Source organism: Hydra vulgaris, chromosome 12 (assembly GCF_038396675.1).
Source record: "Hydra vulgaris chromosome 12, alternate assembly HydraT2T_AEP".
Lineage (NCBI taxonomy): Eukaryota > Metazoa > Cnidaria > Hydrozoa > Anthoathecata > Hydridae > Hydra > Hydra vulgaris.
Window position 1 is genome coordinate 23,739,258 of NC_088931.1, and position 27,899 is coordinate 23,767,156.

General features: G+C 32.3%; 1 protein-coding gene across 3 annotated transcripts in view; it reads right to left on the reverse strand.

Moving 5' to 3' along the window:
• The window catches only part of LOC100208392 (uncharacterized), a 91,302-nt gene that overhangs the window by 41,048 nt on the left and 22,355 nt on the right, over positions 1–27,899 (reverse strand). For 2 of the 3 annotated variants that reach the window (XM_065812604.1, XM_065812605.1), the window contains exon 13: positions 1–27,899. This exon is cut by the window's right edge and continues 2,803 nt beyond it. In XM_065812604.1, coding sequence (XP_065668676.1) covers positions 1–27,899 — 27,899 coding nt within the window. The other variant, XM_065812606.1, reaches the window with a different exon arrangement.

Here is a 27,899-nt window from a genome sequence, read left to right on the forward strand (position 1 = left end):
CTTGTGTTCCTCTTTAACAACAGTTAAAAAATCGTATGCAGGAGTAAGACTTAAGAAACTTTTTAATTTAATGTTCATACATTGAATGAAGATAGAAAACGAATTTAAAGCATTAAAAAGAACTTCTGGATTTCCTAAAAAACCAATAAAAGATTCAGCTGAGATTTCATCAAGATCTTGTACGTACACTGTTTCAATTGGATTTGATTTATTTAGATTGTTTACCAATTTATCTTTTACTGAACTATTGTTGATAAACTTACCTGATGATAATAAATCTGACATTTTAGCATCAAATGTTTTCTTAACGCATGTATCTGTATCATAAGATTTTATTGGACATTTTTCAGCAAAATTATTAGCAGTATTCATTCCAGAGTACAGTTCTAAAGATGATGACAATTTATCTCGAATGTTTTTTTCGTGAGCAAAATCATTAACCATATCATTACCTTTAGTTTTAGTGAAAGAGTCCAAAATTATAAAGGAGGGCTCATTCGAGAAACCAAATGACATTTGATAATCACAATTTCCTAACTCCATCGCTTTAGAATAATATTTACCTTCAGTTGATAAGACATCATTTTTAAATAAACAATTATCAGCAGAGTAACTTGAAATAAATGAACTGTTTTCAGAACTATCTGGGTAATATTCCTCGAGCTCCTTTCGAACAATTACCGTTTTAACAGTATGAAAAACGCGACGAACGATAACAGTTTTAAAACGCTGTTTTTTTATAGTAACTTGAGGAGCCGCCGGCAAAAGACAATTATCACTATAATTGGATTTACTAGCAACACGAACAACTTTTCTACATGTCAATTCAATAATAACATCCTCATGGTCATAAGAACCACAAAGCGAAAGCGACTCCTCCTCGATTTCGGAAATAGTGGGTAAACGCGATACCTTGCCAAAAATATCTACACCAAAATAAGGCATAACTTCAATAAAATCATTTTGAAAATATTCAGCGTGACGAATAACTTTTCTACAAAAAACCTCTTCCGCAACCATAACACATTCATAAATTGAAGGTGACGTTTCATAAGGAATATAAGAAAGACCTGAATCAGAAATCTTATAAGTAAACGAATCGGAAAACGATGAATCAGAAACATCCTTCAAATCAGTATTACTAAGTGAACCAGGCTTTATAATGTCCAAAGTAAAGACTCTATTATCCTTAGATTCAACAGAAGGAAGGAAAACCTTTCTGGAAATTTGTCTCACATTAATTTCATCTTCAGATAAATCATCAACCTCACAAATTAAATCAGGAATGTGTTCTTGGATGGAAATATTTGTAGTTTCAATTATATCCTCATCATTTACGACTGCGTGTTCAGGAATCACAACATTCATTGTAGTTTCTTCAATAAGAGATACAAAATCCTTACGATAAACTTGTCTCAATGTTGGGACATTGATTGGTTTGCGTTGTACTGTTCTTAAAACAACGTAATCAATATCAGACTCAGGTGACGGTATAGAATCAACACTTTCATCAAAACGATCATCCTTTATGTCAACAACTAATGGTAAATTTGGTTTAACAACACCATTATCAGATACGTCAGTATCAAGAGCTTCTTTTAAATGGTAAGAGCACTTTCTGTAAACTTGTCTTACATTGATTTCGTCTTCAGATAAATTAGCAACCTCAGAAATTAAATCAGGTATGTGTTCTTGAACAGATATGTTTGTAGTTTCAATCAAAACCTCTTCATTTATTACTGAGTGAACTGGAATGTCAACATTTATTTTATCTTCTTCAATTTCCGACACAATCACCTTTCTATATACTGATCGAAGAGAAGGAACATTAAGCGGTTTTCGATGTACAGTTCTTAAAACAGTGTGACCAACATTAGATTCATACGCAGGTATGGATTCAATAATTTTATCTAAAGGATCTTCTTTCAAATTAGAAGTTAATGGGGAGCTAGATTCAACAACATCGTGACCAAATATATGAGTATCATCAGCTTCTATTAAATGACGAGAAACCTTTCTGGAAATTTGTCTCACATTAATTTCATCTTCAGATAAATCATCAACCTCACAAATTAAATCCGGAATGTGTTCTTGGATGGAAATATTTGTAGTTTCAATTATATCCTCATCATTTACGACTGCGTGTTCAGGAATCACAACATTCATTGTAGTTTCTTCAATAAGAGATACAAAATCCTTACGATAAACTTGTCTCAATGTTGGGACATTGATTGGTTTGCGTTGTACTGTTCTTAAAACAACGTAATCAATATCAGACTCAGGTGACGGTATAGAATCAACACTTTCATCAAAACGATCATCCTTTATGTCAACAACTAATGGTAAATTTGGTTTAACAACACCATTATCAGATACGTCAGTATCAAGAGCTTCTTTTAAATGGTAAGAGCACTTTCTGTAAACTTGTCTTACATTGATTTCGTCTTCAGATAAATTAGCAACCTCAGAAATTAAATCAGGTATGTGTTCTTGAACAGATATGTTTGTAGTTTCAATCAAAACCTCTTCATTTATTACTGAGTGAACTGGAATGTCAACATTTATTTTATCTTCTTCAATTTCCGACACAATCACCTTTCTATATACTGATCGAAGAGAAGGAACATTAAGCGGTTTTCGATGTACAGTTCTTAAAACAGTGTGACCAACATTAGATTCATACGCAGGTATGGATTCAATAATTTTATCTAAAGGATCTTCTTTCAAATTAGAAGTTAATGGGGAGCTAGATTCAACAACATCGTGACCAAATATATGAGTATCATCAGCTTCTATTAAATGACGAGAAACCTTTCTGGAAATTTGTCTCACATTAATTTCATCTTCAGATAAATCATCAACCTCACAAATTAAATCCGGAATGTGTTCTTGGATGGAAATATTTGTAGTTTCAATTATATCCTCATCATTTACGACTGCGTGTTCAGGAATCACAACATTCATTGTAGTTTCTTCAATAAGAGATACAAAATCCTTACGATAAACTTGTCTCAATGTTGGGACATTGATTGGTTTGCGTTGTACTGTTCTTAAAACAACGTAATCAATATCAGACTCAGGTGACGGTATAGAATCAACACTTTCATCAAAACGATCATCCTTTATGTCAACAACTAATGGTAAATTTGGTTTAACAACACCATTATCAGATACGTCAGTATCAAGAGCTTCTTTTAAATGGTAAGAGCACTTTCTGTAAACTTGTCTTACATTGATTTCGTCTTCAGATAAATTAGCAACCTCAGAAATTAAATCAGGTATGTGTTCTTGAACAGATATGTTTGTAGTTTCAATCAAAACCTCTTCATTTATTACTGAGTGAACTGGAATGTCAACATTTATTTTATCTTCTTCAATTTCCGACACAATCACCTTTCTATATACTGATCGAAGAGAAGGAACATTAAGCGGTTTTCGATGTACAGTTCTTAAAACAGTGTGACCAACATTAGATTCATACGCAGGTATGGATTCAATAATTTTATCTAAAGGATCTTCTTTCAAATTAGAAGTTAATGGGGAGCTAGATTCAACAACATCGTGACCAAATATATGAGTATCATCAGCTTCTATTAAATGACGAGAAACCTTTCTGGAAATTTGTCTCACATTAATTTCATCTTCAGATAAATCATCAACCTCACAAATTAAATCCGGAATGTGTTCTTGGATGGAAATATTTGTAGTTTCAATTATATCCTCATCATTTACGACTGCGTGTTCAGGAATCACAACATTCATTGTAGTTTCTTCAATAAGAGATACAAAATCCTTACGATAAACTTGTCTCAATGTTGGGACATTGATTGGTTTGCGTTGTACTGTTCTTAATACAACAATAGCAGACACATTGCTTGAAATAGAATCAAAAACTTCTTGATTATCATTATCTTTTAAATCGTTAGAAAATGGAGTGCTTAATTCAATCTCATCAGGTAATACAATAGTTCTATTAATAATAACTTGTCTTCCAAAATCATAGGGAATTACCAAAGGTGGAATAACAGAAACCTTTGTAAAAACACGAACAACTCGACGGCATGATAATTCAACCTCTTCTTCCAATTCAGATACTTCAACTGCACTATCAAAATCTATAACCTTAACAACTTTATCATTAACTTGTCTAACTATTGGTATATTTTGATCCAAAACAAATAATTCTATAATATCATCATTGAATAAACTATTTGGAGGAACAAAGAAACTTCTATGAACTTTTCTTACATCAATTTCATATTCTAGTAACTCATCAACTTGAGAAATAAAATCAGGATTAATATCTTCAACTAAAACATTTGTAGTTTTAATTAAATCCTCATCATTTACAACTGAGTGTTCAGGAATCACAACATTCATTGTAGTTTCTTCAATAAGAGATACAAAATCCTTACGATAAACTTGTCTCAATGTTGGGACATTGATTGGTTTGCGTTGTACTGTTCTTAAAACAACGTAATCAATATCAGACTCAGGTGACGGTATAGAATCAACACTTTCATCAAAACGATCATCCTTTATGTCAACAACTAATGGTAAATTTGGTTTAACAACACCATTATCAGATACGTCAGTATCAAGAGCTTCTTTTAAATGGTAAGAGCACTTTCTGTAAACTTGTCTTACATTGATTTCGTCTTCAGATAAATTAGCAACCTCAGAAATTAAATCAGGTATGTGTTCTTGAACAGATATGTTTGTAGTTTCAATCAAAACCTCTTCATTTATTACTGAGTGAACTGGAATGTCAACATTTATTTTATCTTCTTCAATTTCCGACACAATCACCTTTCTATATACTGATCGAAGAGAAGGAACATTAAGCGGTTTTCGATGTACAGTTCTTAAAACAGTGTGACCAACATTAGATTCATACGCAGGTATGGATTCAATAATTTTATCTAAAGGATCTTCTTTCAAATTAGAAGTTAATGGGGAGCTAGATTCAACAACATCGTGACCAAATATATGAGTATCATCAGCTTCTATTAAATGACGAGAAACCTTTCTGGAAATTTGTCTCACATTAATTTCATCTTCAGATAAATCATCAACCTCACAAATTAAATCCGGAATGTGTTCTTGGATGGAAATATTTGTAGTTTCAATTATATCCTCATCATTTACGACTGCGTGTTCAGGAATCACAACATTCATTGTAGTTTCTTCAATAAGAGATACAAAATCCTTACGATAAACTTGTCTCAATGTTGGGACATTGATTGGTTTGCGTTGTACTGTTCTTAAAACAACGTAATCAATATCAGACTCAGGTGACGGTATAGAATCAACACTTTCATCAAAACGATCATCCTTTATGTCAACAACTAATGGTAAATTTGGTTTAACAACACCATTATCAGATACGTCAGTATCAAGAGCTTCTTTTAAATGGTAAGAGCACTTTCTGTAAACTTGTCTTACATTGATTTCGTCTTCAGATAAATTAGCAACCTCAGAAATTAAATCAGGTATGTGTTCTTGAACAGATATGTTTGTAGTTTCAATCAAAACCTCTTCATTTATTACTGAGTGAACTGGAATGTCAACATTTATTTTATCTTCTTCAATTTCCGACACAATCACCTTTCTATATACTGATCGAAGAGAAGGAACATTAAGCGGTTTTCGATGTACAGTTCTTAAAACAGTGTGACCAACATTAGATTCATACGCAGGTATGGATTCAATAATTTTATCTAAAGGATCTTCTTTCAAATTAGAAGTTAATGGGGAGCTAGATTCAACAACATCGTGACCAAATATATGAGTATCATCAGCTTCTATTAAATGACGAGAAACCTTTCTGGAAATTTGTCTCACATTAATTTCATCTTCAGATAAATCATCAACCTCACAAATTAAATCCGGAATGTGTTCTTGGATGGAAATATTTGTAGTTTCAATTATATCCTCATCATTTACGACTGCGTGTTCAGGAATCACAACATTCATTGTAGTTTCTTCAATAAGAGATACAAAATCCTTACGATAAACTTGTCTCAATGTTGGGACATTGATTGGTTTGCGTTGTACTGTTCTTAAAACAACGTAATCAATATCAGACTCAGGTGACGGTATAGAATCAACACTTTCATCAAAACGATCATCCTTTATGTCAACAACTAATGGTAAATTTGGTTTAACAACACCATTATCAGATACGTCAGTATCAAGAGCTTCTTTTAAATGGTAAGAGCACTTTCTGTAAACTTGTCTTACATTGATTTCGTCTTCAGATAAATTAGCAACCTCAGAAATTAAATCAGGTATGTGTTCTTGAACAGATATGTTTGTAGTTTCAATCAAAACCTCTTCATTTATTACTGAGTGAACTGGAATGTCAACATTTATTTTATCTTCTTCAATTTCCGACACAATCACCTTTCTATATACTGATCGAAGAGAAGGAACATTAAGCGGTTTTCGATGTACAGTTCTTAAAACAGTGTGACCAACATTAGATTCATACGCAGGTATGGATTCAATAATTTTATCTAAAGGATCTTCTTTCAAATTAGAAGTTAATGGGGAGCTAGATTCAACAACATCGTGACCAAATATATGAGTATCATCAGCTTCTATTAAATGACGAGAAACCTTTCTGGAAATTTGTCTCACATTAATTTCATCTTCAGATAAATCATCAACCTCACAAATTAAATCCGGAATGTGTTCTTGGATGGAAATATTTGTAGTTTCAATTATATCCTCATCATTTACGACTGCGTGTTCAGGAATCACAACATTCATTGTAGTTTCTTCAATAAGAGATACAAAATCCTTACGATAAACTTGTCTCAATGTTGGGACATTGATTGGTTTGCGTTGTACTGTTCTTAAAACAACGTAATCAATATCAGACTCAGGTGACGGTATAGAATCAACACTTTCATCAAAACGATCATCCTTTATGTCAACAACTAATGGTAAATTTGGTTTAACAACACCATTATCAGATACGTCAGTATCAAGAGCTTCTTTTAAATGGTAAGAGCACTTTCTGTAAACTTGTCTTACATTGATTTCGTCTTCAGATAAATTAGCAACCTCAGAAATTAAATCAGGTATGTGTTCTTGAACAGATATGTTTGTAGTTTCAATCAAAACCTCTTCATTTATTACTGAGTGAACTGGAATGTCAACATTTATTTTATCTTCTTCAATTTCCGACACAATCACCTTTCTATATACTGATCGAAGAGAAGGAACATTAAGCGGTTTTCGATGTACAGTTCTTAAAACAGTGTGACCAACATTAGATTCATACGCAGGTATGGATTCAATAATTTTATCTAAAGGATCTTCTTTCAAATTAGAAGTTAATGGGGAGCTAGATTCAACAACATCGTGACCAAATATATGAGTATCATCAGCTTCTATTAAATGACGAGAAACCTTTCTGGAAATTTGTCTCACATTAATTTCATCTTCAGATAAATCATCAACCTCACAAATTAAATCCGGAATGTGTTCTTGGATGGAAATATTTGTAGTTTCAATTATATCCTCATCATTTACGACTGCGTGTTCAGGAATCACAACATTCATTGTAGTTTCTTCAATAAGAGATACAAAATCCTTACGATAAACTTGTCTCAATGTTGGGACATTGATTGGTTTGCGTTGTACTGTTCTTAAAACAACGTAATCAATATCAGACTCAGGTGACGGTATAGAATCAACACTTTCATCAAAACGATCATCCTTTATGTCAACAACTAATGGTAAATTTGGTTTAACAACACCATTATCAGATACGTCAGTATCAAGAGCTTCTTTTAAATGGTAAGAGCACTTTCTGTAAACTTGTCTTACATTGATTTCGTCTTCAGATAAATTAGCAACCTCAGAAATTAAATCAGGTATGTGTTCTTGAACAGATATGTTTGTAGTTTCAATCAAAACCTCTTCATTTATTACTGAGTGAACTGGAATGACAACATTTATTTTATCTTCTTCAATTTCCGACACAATCACCTTTCTATATACTGATCGAAGAGAAGGAACATTAAGCGGTTTTCGATGTACAGTTCTTAAAACAGTGTGACCAACATTAGATTCATACGCAGGTATGGATTCAATAATTTTATCTAAAGGATCTTCTTTCAAATTAGAAGTTAATGGGGAGCTAGATTCAACAACATCGTGACCAAATATATGAGTATCATCAGCTTCTATTAAATGACGAGAAACCTTTCTGGAAATTTGTCTCACATTAATTTCATCTTCAGATAAATCATCAACCTCACAAATTAAATCCGGAATGTGTTCTTGGATGGAAATATTTGTAGTTTCAATTATATCCTCATCATTTACGACTGCGTGTTCAGGAATCACAACATTCATTGTAGTTTCTTCAATAAGAGATACAAAATCCTTACGATAAACTTGTCTCAATGTTGGGACATTGATTGGTTTGCGTTGTACTGTTCTTAAAACAACGTAATCAATATCAGACTCAGGTGACGGTATAGAATCAACACTTTCATCAAAACGATCATCCTTTATGTCAACAACTAATGGTAAATTTGGTTTAACAACACCATTATCAGATACGTCAGTATCAAGAGCTTCTTTTAAATGGTAAGAGCACTTTCTGTAAACTTGTCTTACATTGATTTCGTCTTCAGATAAATTAGCAACCTCAGAAATTAAATCAGGTATGTGTTCTTGAACAGATATGTTTGTAGTTTCAATCAAAACCTCTTCATTTATTACTGAGTGAACTGGAATGTCAACATTTATTTTATCTTCTTCAATTTCCGACACAATCACCTTTCTATATACTGATCGAAGAGAAGGAACATTAAGCGGTTTTCGATGTACAGTTCTTAAAACAGTGTGACCAACATTAGATTCATACGCAGGTATGGATTCAATAATTTTATCTAAAGGATCTTCTTTCAAATTAGAAGTTAATGGGGAGCTAGATTCAACAACATCGTGACCAAATATATGAGTATCATCAGCTTCTATTAAATGACGAGAAACCTTTCTGGAAATTTGTCTCACATTAATTTCATCTTCAGATAAATCATCAACCTCACAAATTAAATCCGGAATGTGTTCTTGGATGGAAATATTTGTAGTTTCAATTATATCCTCATCATTTACGACTGCGTGTTCAGGAATCACAACATTCATTGTAGTTTCTTCAATAAGAGATACAAAATCCTTACGATAAACTTGTCTCAATGTTGGGACATTGATTGGTTTGCGTTGTACTGTTCTTAAAACAACGTAATCAATATCAGACTCAGGTGACGGTATAGAATCAACACTTTCATCAAAACGATCATCCTTTATGTCAACAACTAATGGTAAATTTGGTTTAACAACACCATTATCAGATACGTCAGTATCAAGAGCTTCTTTTAAATGGTAAGAGCACTTTCTGTAAACTTGTCTTACATTGATTTCGTCTTCAGATAAATTAGCAACCTCAGAAATTAAATCAGGTATGTGTTCTTGAACAGATATGTTTGTAGTTTCAATCAAAACCTCTTCATTTATTACTGAGTGAACTGGAATGTCAACATTTATTTTATCTTCTTCAATTTCCGACACAATCACCTTTCTATATACTGATCGAAGAGAAGGAACATTAAGCGGTTTTCGATGTACAGTTCTTAAAACAGTGTGACCAACATTAGATTCATACGCAGGTATGGATTCAATAATTTTATCTAAAGGATCTTCTTTCAAATTAGAAGTTAATGGGGAGCTAGATTCAACAACATCGTGACCAAATATATGAGTATCATCAGCTTCTATTAAATGACGAGAAACCTTTCTGGAAATTTGTCTCACATTAATTTCATCTTCAGATAAATCATCAACCTCACAAATTAAATCCGGAATGTGTTCTTGGATGGAAATATTTGTAGTTTCAATTATATCCTCATCATTTACGACTGCGTGTTCAGGAATCACAACATTCATTGTAGTTTCTTCAATAAGAGATACAAAATCCTTACGATAAACTTGTCTCAATGTTGGGACATTGATTGGTTTGCGTTGTACTGTTCTTAAAACAACGTAATCAATATCAGACTCAGGTGACGGTATAGAATCAACACTTTCATCAAAACGATCATCCTTTATGTCAACAACTAATGGTAAATTTGGTTTAACAACACCATTATCAGATACGTCAGTATCAAGAGCTTCTTTTAAATGGTAAGAGCACTTTCTGTAAACTTGTCTTACATTGATTTCGTCTTCAGATAAATTAGCAACCTCAGAAATTAAATCAGGTATGTGTTCTTGAACAGATATGTTTGTAGTTTCAATCAAAACCTCTTCATTTATTACTGAGTGAACTGGAATGTCAACATTTATTTTATCTTCTTCAATTTCCGACACAATCACCTTTCTATATACTGATCGAAGAGAAGGAACATTAAGCGGTTTTCGATGTACAGTTCTTAAAACAGTGTGACCAACATTAGATTCATACGCAGGTATGGATTCAATAATTTTATCTAAAGGATCTTCTTTCAAATTAGAAGTTAATGGGGAGCTAGATTCAACAACATCGTGACCAAATATATGAGTATCATCAGCTTCTATTAAATGACGAGAAACCTTTCTGGAAATTTGTCTCACATTAATTTCATCTTCAGATAAATCATCAACCTCACAAATTAAATCCGGAATGTGTTCTTGGATGGAAATATTTGTAGTTTCAATTATATCCTCATCATTTACGACTGCGTGTTCAGGAATCACAACATTCATTGTAGTTTCTTCAATAAGAGATACAAAATCCTTACGATAAACTTGTCTCAATGTTGGGACATTGATTGGTTTGCGTTGTACTGTTCTTAAAACAACGTAATCAATATCAGACTCAGGTGACGGTATAGAATCAACACTTTCATCAAAACGATCATCCTTTATGTCAACAACTAATGGTAAATTTGGTTTAACAACACCATTATCAGATACGTCAGTATCAAGAGCTTCTTTTAAATGGTAAGAGCACTTTCTGTAAACTTGTCTTACATTGATTTCGTCTTCAGATAAATTAGCAACCTCAGAAATTAAATCAGGTATGTGTTCTTGAACAGATATGTTTGTAGTTTCAATCAAAACCTCTTCATTTATTACTGAGTGAACTGGAATGTCAACATTTATTTTATCTTCTTCAATTTCCGACACAATCACCTTTCTATATACTGATCGAAGAGAAGGAACATTAAGCGGTTTTCGATGTACAGTTCTTAAAACAGTGTGACCAACATTAGATTCATACGCAGGTATGGATTCAATAATTTTATCTAAAGGATCTTCTTTCAAATTAGAAGTTAATGGGGAGCTAGATTCAACAACATCGTGACCAAATATATGAGTATCATCAGCTTCTATTAAATGACGAGAAACCTTTCTGGAAATTTGTCTCACATTAATTTCATCTTCAGATAAATCATCAACCTCACAAATTAAATCCGGAATGTGTTCTTGGATGGAAATATTTGTAGTTTCAATTATATCCTCATCATTTACGACTGCGTGTTCAGGAATCACAACATTCATTGTAGTTTCTTCAATAAGAGATACAAAATCCTTACGATAAACTTGTCTCAATGTTGGGACATTGATTGGTTTGCGTTGTACTGTTCTTAAAACAACGTAATCAATATCAGACTCAGGTGACGGTATAGAATCAACACTTTCATCAAAACGATCATCCTTTATGTCAACAACTAATGGTAAATTTGGTTTAACAACACCATTATCAGATACGTCAGTATCAAGAGCTTCTTTTAAATGGTAAGAGCACTTTCTGTAAACTTGTCTTACATTGATTTCGTCTTCAGATAAATTAGCAACCTCAGAAATTAAATCAGGTATGTGTTCTTGAACAGATATGTTTGTAGTTTCAATCAAAACCTCTTCATTTATTACTGAGTGAACTGGAATGACAACATTTATTTTATCTTCTTCAATTTCCGACACAATCACCTTTCTATATACTGATCGAAGAGAAGGAACATTAAGCGGTTTTCGATGTACAGTTCTTAAAACAGTGTGACCAACATTAGATTCATACGCAGGTATGGATTCAATAATTTTATCTAAAGGATCTTCTTTCAAATTAGAAGTTAATGGGGAGCTAGATTCAACAACATCGTGACCAAATATATGAGTATCATCAGCTTCTATTAAATGACGAGAAACCTTTCTGGAAATTTGTCTCACATTAATTTCATCTTCAGATAAATCATCAACCTCACAAATTAAATCCGGAATGTGTTCTTGGATGGAAATATTTGTAGTTTCAATTATATCCTCATCATTTACGACTGCGTGTTCAGGAATCACAACATTCATTGTAGTTTCTTCAATAAGAGATACAAAATCCTTACGATAAACTTGTCTCAATGTTGGGACATTGATTGGTTTGCGTTGTACTGTTCTTAAAACAACGTAATCAATATCAGACTCAGGTGACGGTATAGAATCAACACTTTCATCAAAACGATCATCCTTTATGTCAACAACTAATGGTAAATTTGGTTTAACAACACCATTATCAGATACGTCAGTATCAAGAGCTTCTTTTAAATGGTAAGAGCACTTTCTGTAAACTTGTCTTACATTGATTTCGTCTTCAGATAAATTAGCAACCTCAGAAATTAAATCAGGTATGTGTTCTTGAACAGATATGTTTGTAGTTTCAATCAAAACCTCTTCATTTATTACTGAGTGAACTGGAATGTCAACATTTATTTTATCTTCTTCAATTTCCGACACAATCACCTTTCTATATACTGATCGAAGAGAAGGAACATTAAGCGGTTTTCGATGTACAGTTCTTAAAACAGTGTGACCAACATTAGATTCATACGCAGGTATGGATTCAATAATTTTATCTAAAGGATCTTCTTTCAAATTAGAAGTTAATGGGGAGCTAGATTCAACAACATCGTGACCAAATATATGAGTATCATCAGCTTCTATTAAATGACGAGAAACCTTTCTGGAAATTTGTCTCACATTAATTTCATCTTCAGATAAATCATCAACCTCACAAATTAAATCCGGAATGTGTTCTTGGATGGAAATATTTGTAGTTTCAATTATATCCTCATCATTTACGACTGCGTGTTCAGGAATCACAACATTCATTGTAGTTTCTTCAATAAGAGATACAAAATCCTTACGATAAACTTGTCTCAATGTTGGGACATTGATTGGTTTGCGTTGTACTGTTCTTAAAACAACGTAATCAATATCAGACTCAGGTGACGGTATAGAATCAACACTTTCATCAAAACGATCATCCTTTATGTCAACAACTAATGGTAAATTTGGTTTAACAACACCATTATCAGATACGTCAGTATCAAGAGCTTCTTTTAAATGGTAAGAGCACTTTCTGTAAACTTGTCTTACATTGATTTCGTCTTCAGATAAATTAGCAACCTCAGAAATTAAATCAGGTATGTGTTCTTGAACAGATATGTTTGTAGTTTCAATCAAAACCTCTTCATTTATTACTGAGTGAACTGGAATGTCAACATTTATTTTATCTTCTTCAATTTCCGACACAATCACCTTTCTATATACTGATCGAAGAGAAGGAACATTAAGCGGTTTTCGATGTACAGTTCTTAAAACAGTGTGACCAACATTAGATTCATACGCAGGTATGGATTCAATAATTTTATCTAAAGGATCTTCTTTCAAATTAGAAGTTAATGGGGAGCTAGATTCAACAACATCGTGACCAAATATATGAGTATCATCAGCTTCTATTAAATGACGAGAAACCTTTCTGGAAATTTGTCTCACATTAATTTCATCTTCAGATAAATCATCAACCTCACAAATTAAATCCGGAATGTGTTCTTGGATGGAAATATTTGTAGTTTCAATTATATCCTCATCATTTACGACTGCGTGTTCAGGAATCACAACATTCATTGTAGTTTCTTCAATAAGAGATACAAAATCCTTACGATAAACTTGTCTCAATGTTGGGACATTGATTGGTTTGCGTTGTACTGTTCTTAAAACAACGTAATCAATATCAGACTCAGGTGACGGTATAGAATCAACACTTTCATCAAAACGATCATCCTTTATGTCAACAACTAATGGTAAATTTGGTTTAACAACACCATTATCAGATACGTCAGTATCAAGAGCTTCTTTTAAATGGTAAGAGCACTTTCTGTAAACTTGTCTTACATTGATTTCGTCTTCAGATAAATTAGCAACCTCAGAAATTAAATCAGGTATGTGTTCTTGAACAGATATGTTTGTAGTTTCAATCAAAACCTCTTCATTTATTACTGAGTGAACTGGAATGTCAACATTTATTTTATCTTCTTCAATTTCCGACACAATCACCTTTCTATATACTGATCGAAGAGAAGGAACATTAAGCGGTTTTCGATGTACAGTTCTTAAAACAGTGTGACCAACATTAGATTCATACGCAGGTATGGATTCAATAATTTTATCTAAAGGATCTTCTTTCAAATTAGAAGTTAATGGGGAGCTAGATTCAACAACATCGTGACCAAATATATGAGTATCATCAGCTTCTATTAAATGACGAGAAACCTTTCTGGAAATTTGTCTCACATTAATTTCATCTTCAGATAAATCATCAACCTCACAAATTAAATCCGGAATGTGTTCTTGGATGGAAATATTTGTAGTTTCAATTATATCCTCATCATTTACGACTGCGTGTTCAGGAATCACAACATTCATTGTAGTTTCTTCAATAAGAGATACAAAATCCTTACGATAAACTTGTCTCAATGTTGGGACATTGATTGGTTTGCGTTGTACTGTTCTTAAAACAACGTAATCAATATCAGACTCAGGTGACGGTATAGAATCAACACTTTCATCAAAACGATCATCCTTTATGTCAACAACTAATGGTAAATTTGGTTTAACAACACCATTATCAGATACGTCAGTATCAAGAGCTTCTTTTAAATGGTAAGAGCACTTTCTGTAAACTTGTCTTACATTGATTTCGTCTTCAGATAAATTAGCAACCTCAGAAATTAAATCAGGTATGTGTTCTTGAACAGATATGTTTGTAGTTTCAATCAAAACCTCTTCATTTATTACTGAGTGAACTGGAATGTCAACATTTATTTTATCTTCTTCAATTTCCGACACAATCACCTTTCTATATACTGATCGAAGAGAAGGAACATTAAGCGGTTTTCGATGTACAGTTCTTAAAACAGTGTGACCAACATTAGATTCATACGCAGGTATGGATTCAATAATTTTATCTAAAGGATCTTCTTTCAAATTAGAAGTTAATGGGGAGCTAGATTCAACAACATCGTGACCAAATATATGAGTATCATCAGCTTCTATTAAATGACGAGAAACCTTTCTGGAAATTTGTCTCACATTAATTTCATCTTCAGATAAATCATCAACCTCACAAATTAAATCCGGAATGTGTTCTTGGATGGAAATATTTGTAGTTTCAATTATATCCTCATCATTTACGACTGCGTGTTCAGGAATCACAACATTCATTGTAGTTTCTTCAATAAGAGATACAAAATCCTTACGATAAACTTGTCTCAATGTTGGGACATTGATTGGTTTGCGTTGTACTGTTCTTAAAACAACGTAATCAATATCAGACTCAGGTGACGGTATAGAATCAACACTTTCATCAAAACGATCATCCTTTATGTCAACAACTAATGGTAAATTTGGTTTAACAACACCATTATCAGATACGTCAGTATCAAGAGCTTCTTTTAAATGGTAAGAGCACTTTCTGTAAACTTGTCTTACATTGATTTCGTCTTCAGATAAATTAGCAACCTCAGAAATTAAATCAGGTATGTGTTCTTGAACAGATATGTTTGTAGTTTCAATCAAAACCTCTTCATTTATTACTGAGTGAACTGGAATGTCAACATTTATTTTATCTTCTTCAATTTCCGACACAATCACCTTTCTATATACTGATCGAAGAGAAGGAACATTAAGCGGTTTTCGATGTACAGTTCTTAAAACAGTGTGACCAACATTAGATTCATACGCAGGTATGGATTCAATAATTTTATCTAAAGGATCTTCTTTCAAATTAGAAGTTAATGGGGAGCTAGATTCAACAACATCGTGACCAAATATATGAGTATCATCAGCTTCTATTAAATGACGAGAAACCTTTCTGGAAATTTGTCTCACATTAATTTCATCTTCAGATAAATCATCAACCTCACAAATTAAATCCGGAATGTGTTCTTGGATGGAAATATTTGTAGTTTCAATTATATCCTCATCATTTACGACTGCGTGTTCAGGAATCACAACATTCATTGTAGTTTCTTCAATAAGAGATACAAAATCCTTACGATAAACTTGTCTCAATGTTGGGACATTGATTGGTTTGCGTTGTACTGTTCTTAAAACAACGTAATCAATATCAGACTCAGGTGACGGTATAGAATCAACACTTTCATCAAAACGATCATCCTTTATGTCAACAACTAATGGTAAATTTGGTTTAACAACACCATTATCAGATACGTCAGTATCAAGAGCTTCTTTTAAATGGTAAGAGCACTTTCTGTAAACTTGTCTTACATTGATTTCGTCTTCAGATAAATTAGCAACCTCAGAAATTAAATCAGGTATGTGTTCTTGAACAGATATGTTTGTAGTTTCAATCAAAACCTCTTCATTTATTACTGAGTGAACTGGAATGTCAACATTTATTTTATCTTCTTCAATTTCCGACACAATCACCTTTCTATATACTGATCGAAGAGAAGGAACATTAAGCGGTTTTCGATGTACAGTTCTTAAAACAGTGTGACCAACATTAGATTCATACGCAGGTATGGATTCAATAATTTTATCTAAAGGATCTTCTTTCAAATTAGAAGTTAATGGGGAGCTAGATTCAACAACATCGTGACCAAATATATGAGTATCATCAGCTTCTATTAAATGACGAGAAACCTTTCTGGAAATTTGTCTCACATTAATTTCATCTTCAGATAAATCATCAACCTCACAAATTAAATCAGGAATGTGTTCTTGGATGGAAATATTTGTAGTTTCAATTATATCCTCATCATTTACGACTGCGTGTTCAGGAATCACAACATTCATTGTAGTTTCTTCAATAAGAGATACAAAATCCTTACGATAAACTTGTCTCAATGTTGGGACATTGATTGGTTTGCGTTGTACTGTTCTTAAAACAACGTAATCAATATCAGACTCAGGTGACGGTATAGAATCAACACTTTCATCAAAACGATCATCCTTTATGTCAACAACTAATGGTAAATTTGGTTTAACAACACCATTATCAGATACGTCAGTATCAAGAGCTTCTTTTAAATGGTAAGAGCACTTTCTGTAAACTTGTCTTACATTGATTTCGTCTTCAGATAAATTAGCAACCTCAGAAATTAAATCAGGTATGTGTTCTTGAACAGATATGTTTGTAGTTTCAATCAAAACCTCTTCATTTATTACTGAGTGAACTGGAATGTCAACATTTATTTTATCTTCTTCAATTTCCGACACAATCACCTTTCTATATACTGATCGAAGAGAAGGAACATTAAGCGGTTTTCGATGTACAGTTCTTAAAACAGTGTGACCAACATTAGATTCATACGCAGGTATGGATTCAATAATTTTATCTAAAGGATCTTCTTTCAAATTAGAAGTTAATGGGGAGCTAGATTCAACAACATCGTGACCAAATATATGAGTATCATCAGCTTCTATTAAATGACGAGAAACCTTTCTGGAAATTTGTCTCACATTAATTTCATCTTCAGATAAATCATCAACCTCACAAATTAAATCCGGAATGTGTTCTTGGATGGAAATATTTGTAGTTTCAATTATATCCTCATCATTTACGACTGCGTGTTCAGGAATCACAACATTCATTGTAGTTTCTTCAATAAGAGATACAAAATCCTTACGATAAACTTGTCTCAATGTTGGGACATTGATTGGTTTGCGTTGTACTGTTCTTAAAACAACGTAATCAATATCAGACTCAGGTGACGGTATAGAATCAACACTTTCATCAAAACGATCATCCTTTATGTCAACAACTAATGGTAAATTTGGTTTAACAACACCATTATCAGATACGTCAGTATCAAGAGCTTCTTTTAAATGGTAAGAGCACTTTCTGTAAACTTGTCTTACATTGATTTCGTCTTCAGATAAATTAGCAACCTCAGAAATTAAATCAGGTATGTGTTCTTGAACAGATATGTTTGTAGTTTCAATCAAAACCTCTTCATTTATTACTGAGTGAACTGGAATGTCAACATTTATTTTATCTTCTTCAATTTCCGACACAATCACCTTTCTATATACTGATCGAAGAGAAGGAACATTAAGCGGTTTTCGATGTACAGTTCTTAAAACAGTGTGACCAACATTAGATTCATACGCAGGTATGGATTCAATAATTTTATCTAAAGGATCTTCTTTCAAATTAGAAGTTAATGGGGAGCTAGATTCAACAACATCGTGACCAAATATATGAGTATCATCAGCTTCTATTAAATGACGAGAAACCTTTCTGGAAATTTGTCTCACATTAATTTCATCTTCAGATAAATCATCAACCTCACAAATTAAATCCGGAATGTGTTCTTGGATGGAAATATTTGTAGTTTCAATTATATCCTCATCATTTACGACTGCGTGTTCAGGAATCACAACATTCATTGTAGTTTCTTCAATAAGAGATACAAAATCCTTACGATAAACTTGTCTCAATGTTGGGACATTGATTGGTTTGCGTTGTACTGTTCTTAAAACAACGTAATCAATATCAGACTCAGGTGACGGTATAGAATCAACACTTTCATCAAAACGATCATCCTTTATGTCAACAACTAATGGTAAATTTGGTTTAACAACACCATTATCAGATACGTCAGTATCAAGAGCTTCTTTTAAATGGTAAGAGCACTTTCTGTAAACTTGTCTTACATTGATTTCGTCTTCAGATAAATTAGCAACCTCAGAAATTAAATCAGGTATGTGTTCTTGAACAGATATGTTTGTAGTTTCAATCAAAACCTCTTCATTTATTACTGAGTGAACTGGAATGTCAACATTTATTTTATCTTCTTCAATTTCCGACACAATCACCTTTCTATATACTGATCGAAGAGAAGGAACATTAAGCGGTTTTCGATGTACAGTTCTTAAAACAGTGTGACCAACATTAGATTCATACGCAGGTATGGATTCAATAATTTTATCTAAAGGATCTTCTTTCAAATTAGAAGTTAATGGGGAGCTAGATTCAACAACATCGTGACCAAATATATGAGTATCATCAGCTTCTATTAAATGACGAGAAACCTTTCTGGAAATTTGTCTCACATTAATTTCATCTTCAGATAAATCATCAACCTCACAAATTAAATCCGGAATGTGTTCTTGGATGGAAATATTTGTAGTTTCAATTATATCCTCATCATTTACGACTGCGTGTTCAGGAATCACAACATTCATTGTAGTTTCTTCAATAAGAGATACAAAATCCTTACGATAAACTTGTCTCAATGTTGGGACATTGATTGGTTTGCGTTGTACTGTTCTTAATACAACAATAGCAGACACATTGCTTGAAATAGAATCAAAAACTTCTTGATTATCATTATCTTTTAAATCGTTAGAAAATGGAGTGCTTAATTCAATCTCATCAGGTAATACAATAGTTCTATTAATAATAACTTGTCTTCCAAAATCATAGGGAATTACCAAAGGTGGAATAACAGAAACCTTTGTAAAAACACGAACAACTCGACGGCATGATAATTCAACCTCTTCTTCCAATTCAGATACTTCAACTGCACTATCAAAATCTATAACCTTAACAACTTTATCATTAACTTGTCTAACTATTGGTATATTTTGATCCAAAACAAATAATTCTATAATATCATCATTGAATAAACTATTTGGAGGAACAAAGAAACTTCTATGAACTTTTCTTACATCAATTTCATATTCTAGTAACTCATCAACTTGAGAAATAAAATCAGGATTAATATCTTCAACTAAAACATTTGTAGTTTTAATTAAATCCTCATCATTTACAACTGAGTGTTCAGGAATCACAACATTCATTGTAGTTTCTTCAATAAGAGATACAAAATCCTTACGATAAACTTGTCTCAATGTTGGGACATTGATTGGTTTGCGTTGTACTGTTCTTAAAACAACGTAATCAATATCAGACTCAGGTGACGGTATAGAATCAACACTTTCATCAAAACGATCATCCTTTATGTCAACAACTAATGGTAAATTTGGTTTAACAACACCATTATCAGATACGTCAGTATCAAGAGCTTCTTTTAAATGGTAAGAGCACTTTCTGTAAACTTGTCTTACATTGATTTCGTCTTCAGATAAATTAGCAACCTCAGAAATTAAATCAGGTATGTGTTCTTGAACAGATATGTTTGTAGTTTCAATCAAAACCTCTTCATTTATTACTGAGTGAACTGGAATGTCAACATTTATTTTATCTTCTTCAATTTCCGACACAATCACCTTTCTATATACTGATCGAAGAGAAGGAACATTAAGCGGTTTTCGATGTACAGTTCTTAAAACAGTGTGACCAACATTAGATTCATACGCAGGTATGGATTCAATAATTTTATCTAAAGGATCTTCTTTCAAATTAGAAGTTAATGGGGAGCTAGATTCAACAACATCGTGACCAAATATATGAGTATCATCAGCTTCTATTAAATGACGAGAAACCTTTCTGGAAATTTGTCTCACATTAATTTCATCTTCAGATAAATCATCAACCTCACAAATTAAATCAGGAATGTGTTCTTGGATGGAAATATTTGTAGTTTCAATTATATCCTCATCATTTACGACTGCGTGTTCAGGAATCACAACATTCATTGTAGTTTCTTCAATAAGAGATACAAAATCCTTACGATAAACTTGTCTCAATGTTGGGACATTGATTGGTTTGCGTTGTACTGTTCTTAAAACAACGTAATCAATATCAGACTCAGGTGACGGTATAGAATCAACACTTTCATCAAAACGATCATCCTTTATGTCAACAACTAATGGTAAATTTGGTTTAACAACACCATTATCAGATACGTCAGTATCAAGAGCTTCTTTTAAATGGTAAGAGCACTTTCTGTAAACTTGTCTTACATTGATTTCGTCTTCAGATAAATTAGCAACCTCAGAAATTAAATCAGGTATGTGTTCTTGAACAGATATGTTTGTAGTTTCAATCAAAACCTCTTCATTTATTACTGAGTGAACTGGAATGTCAACATTTATTTTATCTTCTTCAATTTCCGACACAATCACCTTTCTATATACTGATCGAAGAGAAGGAACATTAAGCGGTTTTCGATGTACAGTTCTTAAAACAGTGTGACCAACATTAGATTCATACGCAGGTATGGATTCAATAATTTTATCTAAAGGATCTTCTTTCAAATTAGAAGTTAATGGGGAGCTAGATTCAACAACATCGTGACCAAATATATGAGTATCATCAGCTTCTATTAAATGACGAGAAACCTTTCTGGAAATTTGTCTCACATTAATTTCATCTTCAGATAAATCATCAACCTCACAAATTAAATCCGGAATGTGTTCTTGGATGGAAATATTTGTAGTTTCAATTATATCCTCATCATTTACGACTGCGTGTTCAGGAATCACAACATTCATTGTAGTTTCTTCAATAAGAGATACAAAATCCTTACGATAAACTTGTCTCAATGTTGGGACATTGATTGGTTTGCGTTGTACTGTTCTTAAAACAACGTAATCAATATCAGACTCAGGTGACGGTATAGAATCAACACTTTCATCAAAACGATCATCCTTTATGTCAACAACTAATGGTAAATTTGGTTTAACAACACCATTATCAGATACGTCAGTATCAAGAGCTTCTTTTAAATGGTAAGAGCACTTTCTGTAAACTTGTCTTACATTGATTTCGTCTTCAGATAAATTAGCAACCTCAGAAATTAAATCAGGTATGTGTTCTTGAACAGATATGTTTGTAGTTTCAATCAAAACCTCTTCATTTATTACTGAGTGAACTGGAATGTCAACATTTATTTTATCTTCTTCAATTTCCGACACAATCACCTTTCTATATACTGATCGAAGAGAAGGAACATTAAGCGGTTTTCGATGTACAGTTCTTAAAACAGTGTGACCAACATTAGATTCATACGCAGGTATGGATTCAATAATTTTATCTAAAGGATCTTCTTTCAAATTAGAAGTTAATGGGGAGCTAGATTCAACAACATCGTGACCAAATATATGAGTATCATCAGCTTCTATTAAATGACGAGAAACCTTTCTGGAAATTTGTCTCACATTAATTTCATCTTCAGATAAATCATCAACCTCACAAATTAAATCCGGAATGTGTTCTTGGATGGAAATATTTGTAGTTTCAATTATATCCTCATCATTTACGACTGCGTGTTCAGGAATCACAACATTCATTGTAGTTTCTTCAATAAGAGATACAAAATCCTTACGATAAACTTGTCTCAATGTTGGGACATTGATTGGTTTGCGTTGTACTGTTCTTAAAACAACGTAATCAATATCAGACTCAGGTGACGGTATAGAATCAACACTTTCATCAAAACGATCATCCTTTATGTCAACAACTAATGGTAAATTTGGTTTAACAACACCATTATCAGATACGTCAGTATCAAGAGCTTCTTTTAAATGGTAAGAGCACTTTCTGTAAACTTGTCTTACATTGATTTCGTCTTCAGATAAATTAGCAACCTCAGAAATTAAATCAGGTATGTGTTCTTGAACAGATATGTTTGTAGTTTCAATCAAAACCTCTTCATTTATTACTGAGTGAACTGGAATGTCAACATTTATTTTATCTTCTTCAATTTCCGACACAATCACCTTTCTATATACTGATCGAAGAGAAGGAACATTAAGCGGTTTTCGATGTACAGTTCTTAAAACAGTGTGACCAACATTAGATTCATACGCAGGTATGGATTCAATAATTTTATCTAAAGGATCTTCTTTCAAATTAGAAGTTAATGGGGAGCTAGATTCAACAACATCGTGACCAAATATATGAGTATCATCAGCTTCTATTAAATGACGAGAAACCTTTCTGGAAATTTGTCTCACATTAATTTCATCTTCAGATAAATCATCAACCTCACAAATTAAATCCGGAATGTGTTCTTGGATGGAAATATTTGTAGTTTCAATTATATCCTCATCATTTACGACTGCGTGTTCAGGAATCACAACATTCATTGTAGTTTCTTCAATAAGAGATACAAAATCCTTACGATAAACTTGTCTCAATGTTGGGACATTGATTGGTTTGCGTTGTACTGTTCTTAAAACAACGTAATCAATATCAGACTCAGGTGACGGTATAGAATCAACACTTTCATCAAAACGATCATCCTTTATGTCAACAACTAATGGTAAATTTGGTTTAACAACACCATTATCAGATACGTCAGTATCAAGAGCTTCTTTTAAATGGTAAGAGCACTTTCTGTAAACTTGTCTTACATTGATTTCGTCTTCAGATAAATTAGCAACCTCAGAAATTAAATCAGGTATGTGTTCTTGAACAGATATGTTTGTAGTTTCAATCAAAACCTCTTCATTTATTACTGAGTGAACTGGAATGTCAACATTTATTTTATCTTCTTCAATTTCCGACACAATCACCTTTCTATATACTGATCGAAGAGAAGGAACATTAAGCGGTTTTCGATGTACAGTTCTTAAAACAGTGTGACCAACATTAGATTCATACGCAGGTATGGATTCAATAATTTTATCTAAAGGATCTTCTTTCAAATTAGAAGTTAATGGGGAGCTAGATTCAACAACATCGTGACCAAATATATGAGTATCATCAGCTTCTATTAAATGACGAGAAACCTTTCTGGAAATTTGTCTCACATTAATTTCATCTTCAGATAAATCATCAACCTCACAAATTAAATCCGGAATGTGTTCTTGGATGGAAATATTTGTAGTTTCAATTATATCCTCATCATTTACGACTGCGTGTTCAGGAATCACAACATTCATTGTAGTTTCTTCAATAAGAGATACAAAATCCTTACGATAAACTTGTCTCAATGTTGGGACATTGATTGGTTTGCGTTGTACTGTTCTTAATACAACAATAGCAGACACATTGCTTGAAATAGAATCAAAAACTTCTTGATTATCATTATCTTTTAAATCGTTAGAAAATGGAGTGCTTAATTCAATCTCATCAGGTAATACAATAGTTCTATTAATAATAACTTGTCTTCCAAAATCATAGGGAATTACCAAAGGTGGAATAACAGAAACCTTTGTAAAAACACGAACAACTCGACGGCATGATAATTCAACCTCTTCTTCCAATTCAGATACTTCAACTGCACTATCAAAATCTATAACCTTAACAACTTTATCATTAACTTGTCTAACTATTGGTATATTTTGATCCAAAACAAATAATTCTATAATATCATCATTGAATAAACTATTTGGAGGAACAAAGAAACTTCTATGAACTTTTCTTACATCAATTTCATATTCTAGTAACTCATCAACTTGAGAAATAAAATCAGGATTAATATCTTCAACTAAAACATTTGTAGTTTTAATTAAATCCTCATCATTTACAACTGAGTGTTCAGGAATCACAACATTCATTGTAGTTTCTTCAATAAGAGATACAAAATCCTTACGATAAACTTGTCTCAATGTTGGGACATTGATTGGTTTGCGTTGTACTGTTCTTAAAACAACGTAATCAATATCAGACTCAGGTGACGGTATAGAATCAACACTTTCATCAAAACGATCATCCTTTATGTCAACAACTAATGGTAAATTTGGTTTAACAACACCATTATCAGATACGTCAGTATCAAGAGCTTCTTTTAAATGGTAAGAGCACTTTCTGTAAACTTGTCTTACATTGATTTCGTCTTCAGATAAATTAGCAACCTCAGAAATTAAATCAGGTATGTGTTCTTGAACAGATATGTTTGTAGTTTCAATCAAAACCTCTTCATTTATTACTGAGTGAACTGGAATGTCAACATTTATTTTATCTTCTTCAATTTCCGACACAATCACCTTTCTATATACTGATCGAAGAGAAGGAACATTAAGCGGTTTTCGATGTACAGTTCTTAAAACAGTGTGACCAACATTAGATTCATACGCAGGTATGGATTCAATAATTTTATCTAAAGGATCTTCTTTCAAATTAGAAGTTAATGGGGAGCTAGATTCAACAACATCGTGACCAAATATATGAGTATCATCAGCTTCTATTAAATGACGAGAAACCTTTCTGGAAATTTGTCTCACATTAATTTCATCTTCAGATAAATCATCAACCTCACAAATTAAATCCGGAATGTGTTCTTGGATGGAAATATTTGTAGTTTCAATTATATCCTCATCATTTACGACTGCGTGTTCAGGAATCACAACATTCATTGTAGTTTCTTCAATAAGAGATACAAAATCCTTACGATAAACTTGTCTCAATGTTGGGACATTGATTGGTTTGCGTTGTACTGTTCTTAAAACAACGTAATCAATATCAGACTCAGGTGACGGTATAGAATCAACACTTTCATCAAAACGATCATCCTTTATGTCAACAACTAATGGTAAATTTGGTTTAACAACACCATTATCAGATACGTCAGTATCAAGAGCTTCTTTTAAATGGTAAGAGCACTTTCTGTAAACTTGTCTTACATTGATTTCGTCTTCAGATAAATTAGCAACCTCAGAAATTAAATCAGGTATGTGTTCTTGAACAGATATGTTTGTAGTTTCAATCAAAACCTCTTCATTTATTACTGAGTGAACTGGAATGTCAACATTTATTTTATCTTCTTCAATTTCCGACACAATCACCTTTCTATATACTGATCGAAGAGAAGGAACATTAAGCGGTTTTCGATGTACAGTTCTTAAAACAGTGTGACCAACATTAGATTCATACGCAGGTATGGATTCAATAATTTTATCTAAAGGATCTTCTTTCAAATTAGAAGTTAATGGGGAGCTAGATTCAACAACATCGTGACCAAATATATGAGTATCATCAGCTTCTATTAAATGACGAGAAACCTTTCTGGAAATTTGTCTCACATTAATTTCATCTTCAGATAAATCATCAACCTCACAAATTAAATCAGGAATGTGTTCTTGGATGGAAATATTTGTAGTTTCAATTATATCCTCATCATTTACGACTGCGTGTTCAGGAATCACAACATTCATTGTAGTTTCTTCAATAAGAGATACAAAATCCTTACGATAAACTTGTCTCAATGTTGGGACATTGATTGGTTTGCGTTGTACTGTTCTTAAAACAACGTAATCAATATCAGACTCAGGTGACGGTATAGAATCAACACTTTCATCAAAACGATCATCCTTTATGTCAACAACTAATGGTAAATTTGGTTTAACAACACCATTATCAGATACGTCAGTATCAAGAGCTTCTTTTAAATGGTAAGAGCACTTTCTGTAAACTTGTCTTACATTGATTTCGTCTTCAGATAAATTAGCAACCTCAGAAATTAAATCAGGTATGTGTTCTTGAACAGATATGTTTGTAGTTTCAATCAAAACCTCTTCATTTATTACTGAGTGAACTGGAATGACAACATTTATTTTATCTTCTTCAATTTCCGACACAATCACCTTTCTATATACTGATCGAAGAGAAGGAACATTAAGCGGTTTTCGATGTACAGTTCTTAAAACAGTGTGACCAACATTAGATTCATACGCAGGTATGGATTCAATAATTTTATCTAAAGGATCTTCTTTCAAATTAGAAGTTAATGGGGAGCTAGATTCAACAACATCGTGACCAAATATATGAGTATCATCAGCTTCTATTAAATGACGAGAAACCTTTCTGGAAATTTGTCTCACATTAATTTCATCTTCAGATAAATCATCAACCTCACAAATTAAATCAGGAATGTGTTCTTGGATGGAAATATTTGTAGTTTCAATTATATCCTTGTCATGTTTTGTTTGGTGTACTGGAATGTTATCATTTAATGTTGATTCCTTAATATGAGATATAAGCACTTTTATATATAATTTCTGATAAGTTTTTTGTTTTGTTTTTAAAATATTATTATGAGACTTATGTGAAGGTTCAGAGTCAACATATTCTCGAAGATGGTATTTTTGTAATTTATATTCATACAGTAATGGTTCCTTTGGTTTTACTTCTTGATTATCATGTACTTTATTATTAGAAACAATAGCATTTGTTTCAGTAGTTAAAGAAATATTTTGTGAGTTGTTAGTTTCTAGGAATGATCTTCTGAATACTTTTCTAGTTGTTTTCGCTATAATAGGCTTTCTTATTACTCTTCTTAAAATTATTTTATTCGAATGGATATATATATGTTTTTTAATATTTAATGATACAGGCGAAGTTTCATCTACAAATTTAATATTATATTTAAGGTTTTTTGTTGTAAATATTAAAAGTGTTTTTGATTTTATTGGCTTTTCTTTGAAACTCATATCTAATTCTTTTGTGTTTTCAGTTTCTGAATATGTACTAATTTCATTCAACTTTGATAATTGAAATAATTTGTTTTTGTTGTCTTTTGTTTCTAATTCAGATTTATTCAAATTTACAATGTTTTTTGTAACATTTTGTTCATTAAAAAAATACATTTTATTATCTTTAATAATAAAGCAAACTGTTTCTTCTTTTAAGGATTCTGCTTCATCACTTGATATGTCAATAATTGACTCTTTAGAGTTGACTACAATTTTTC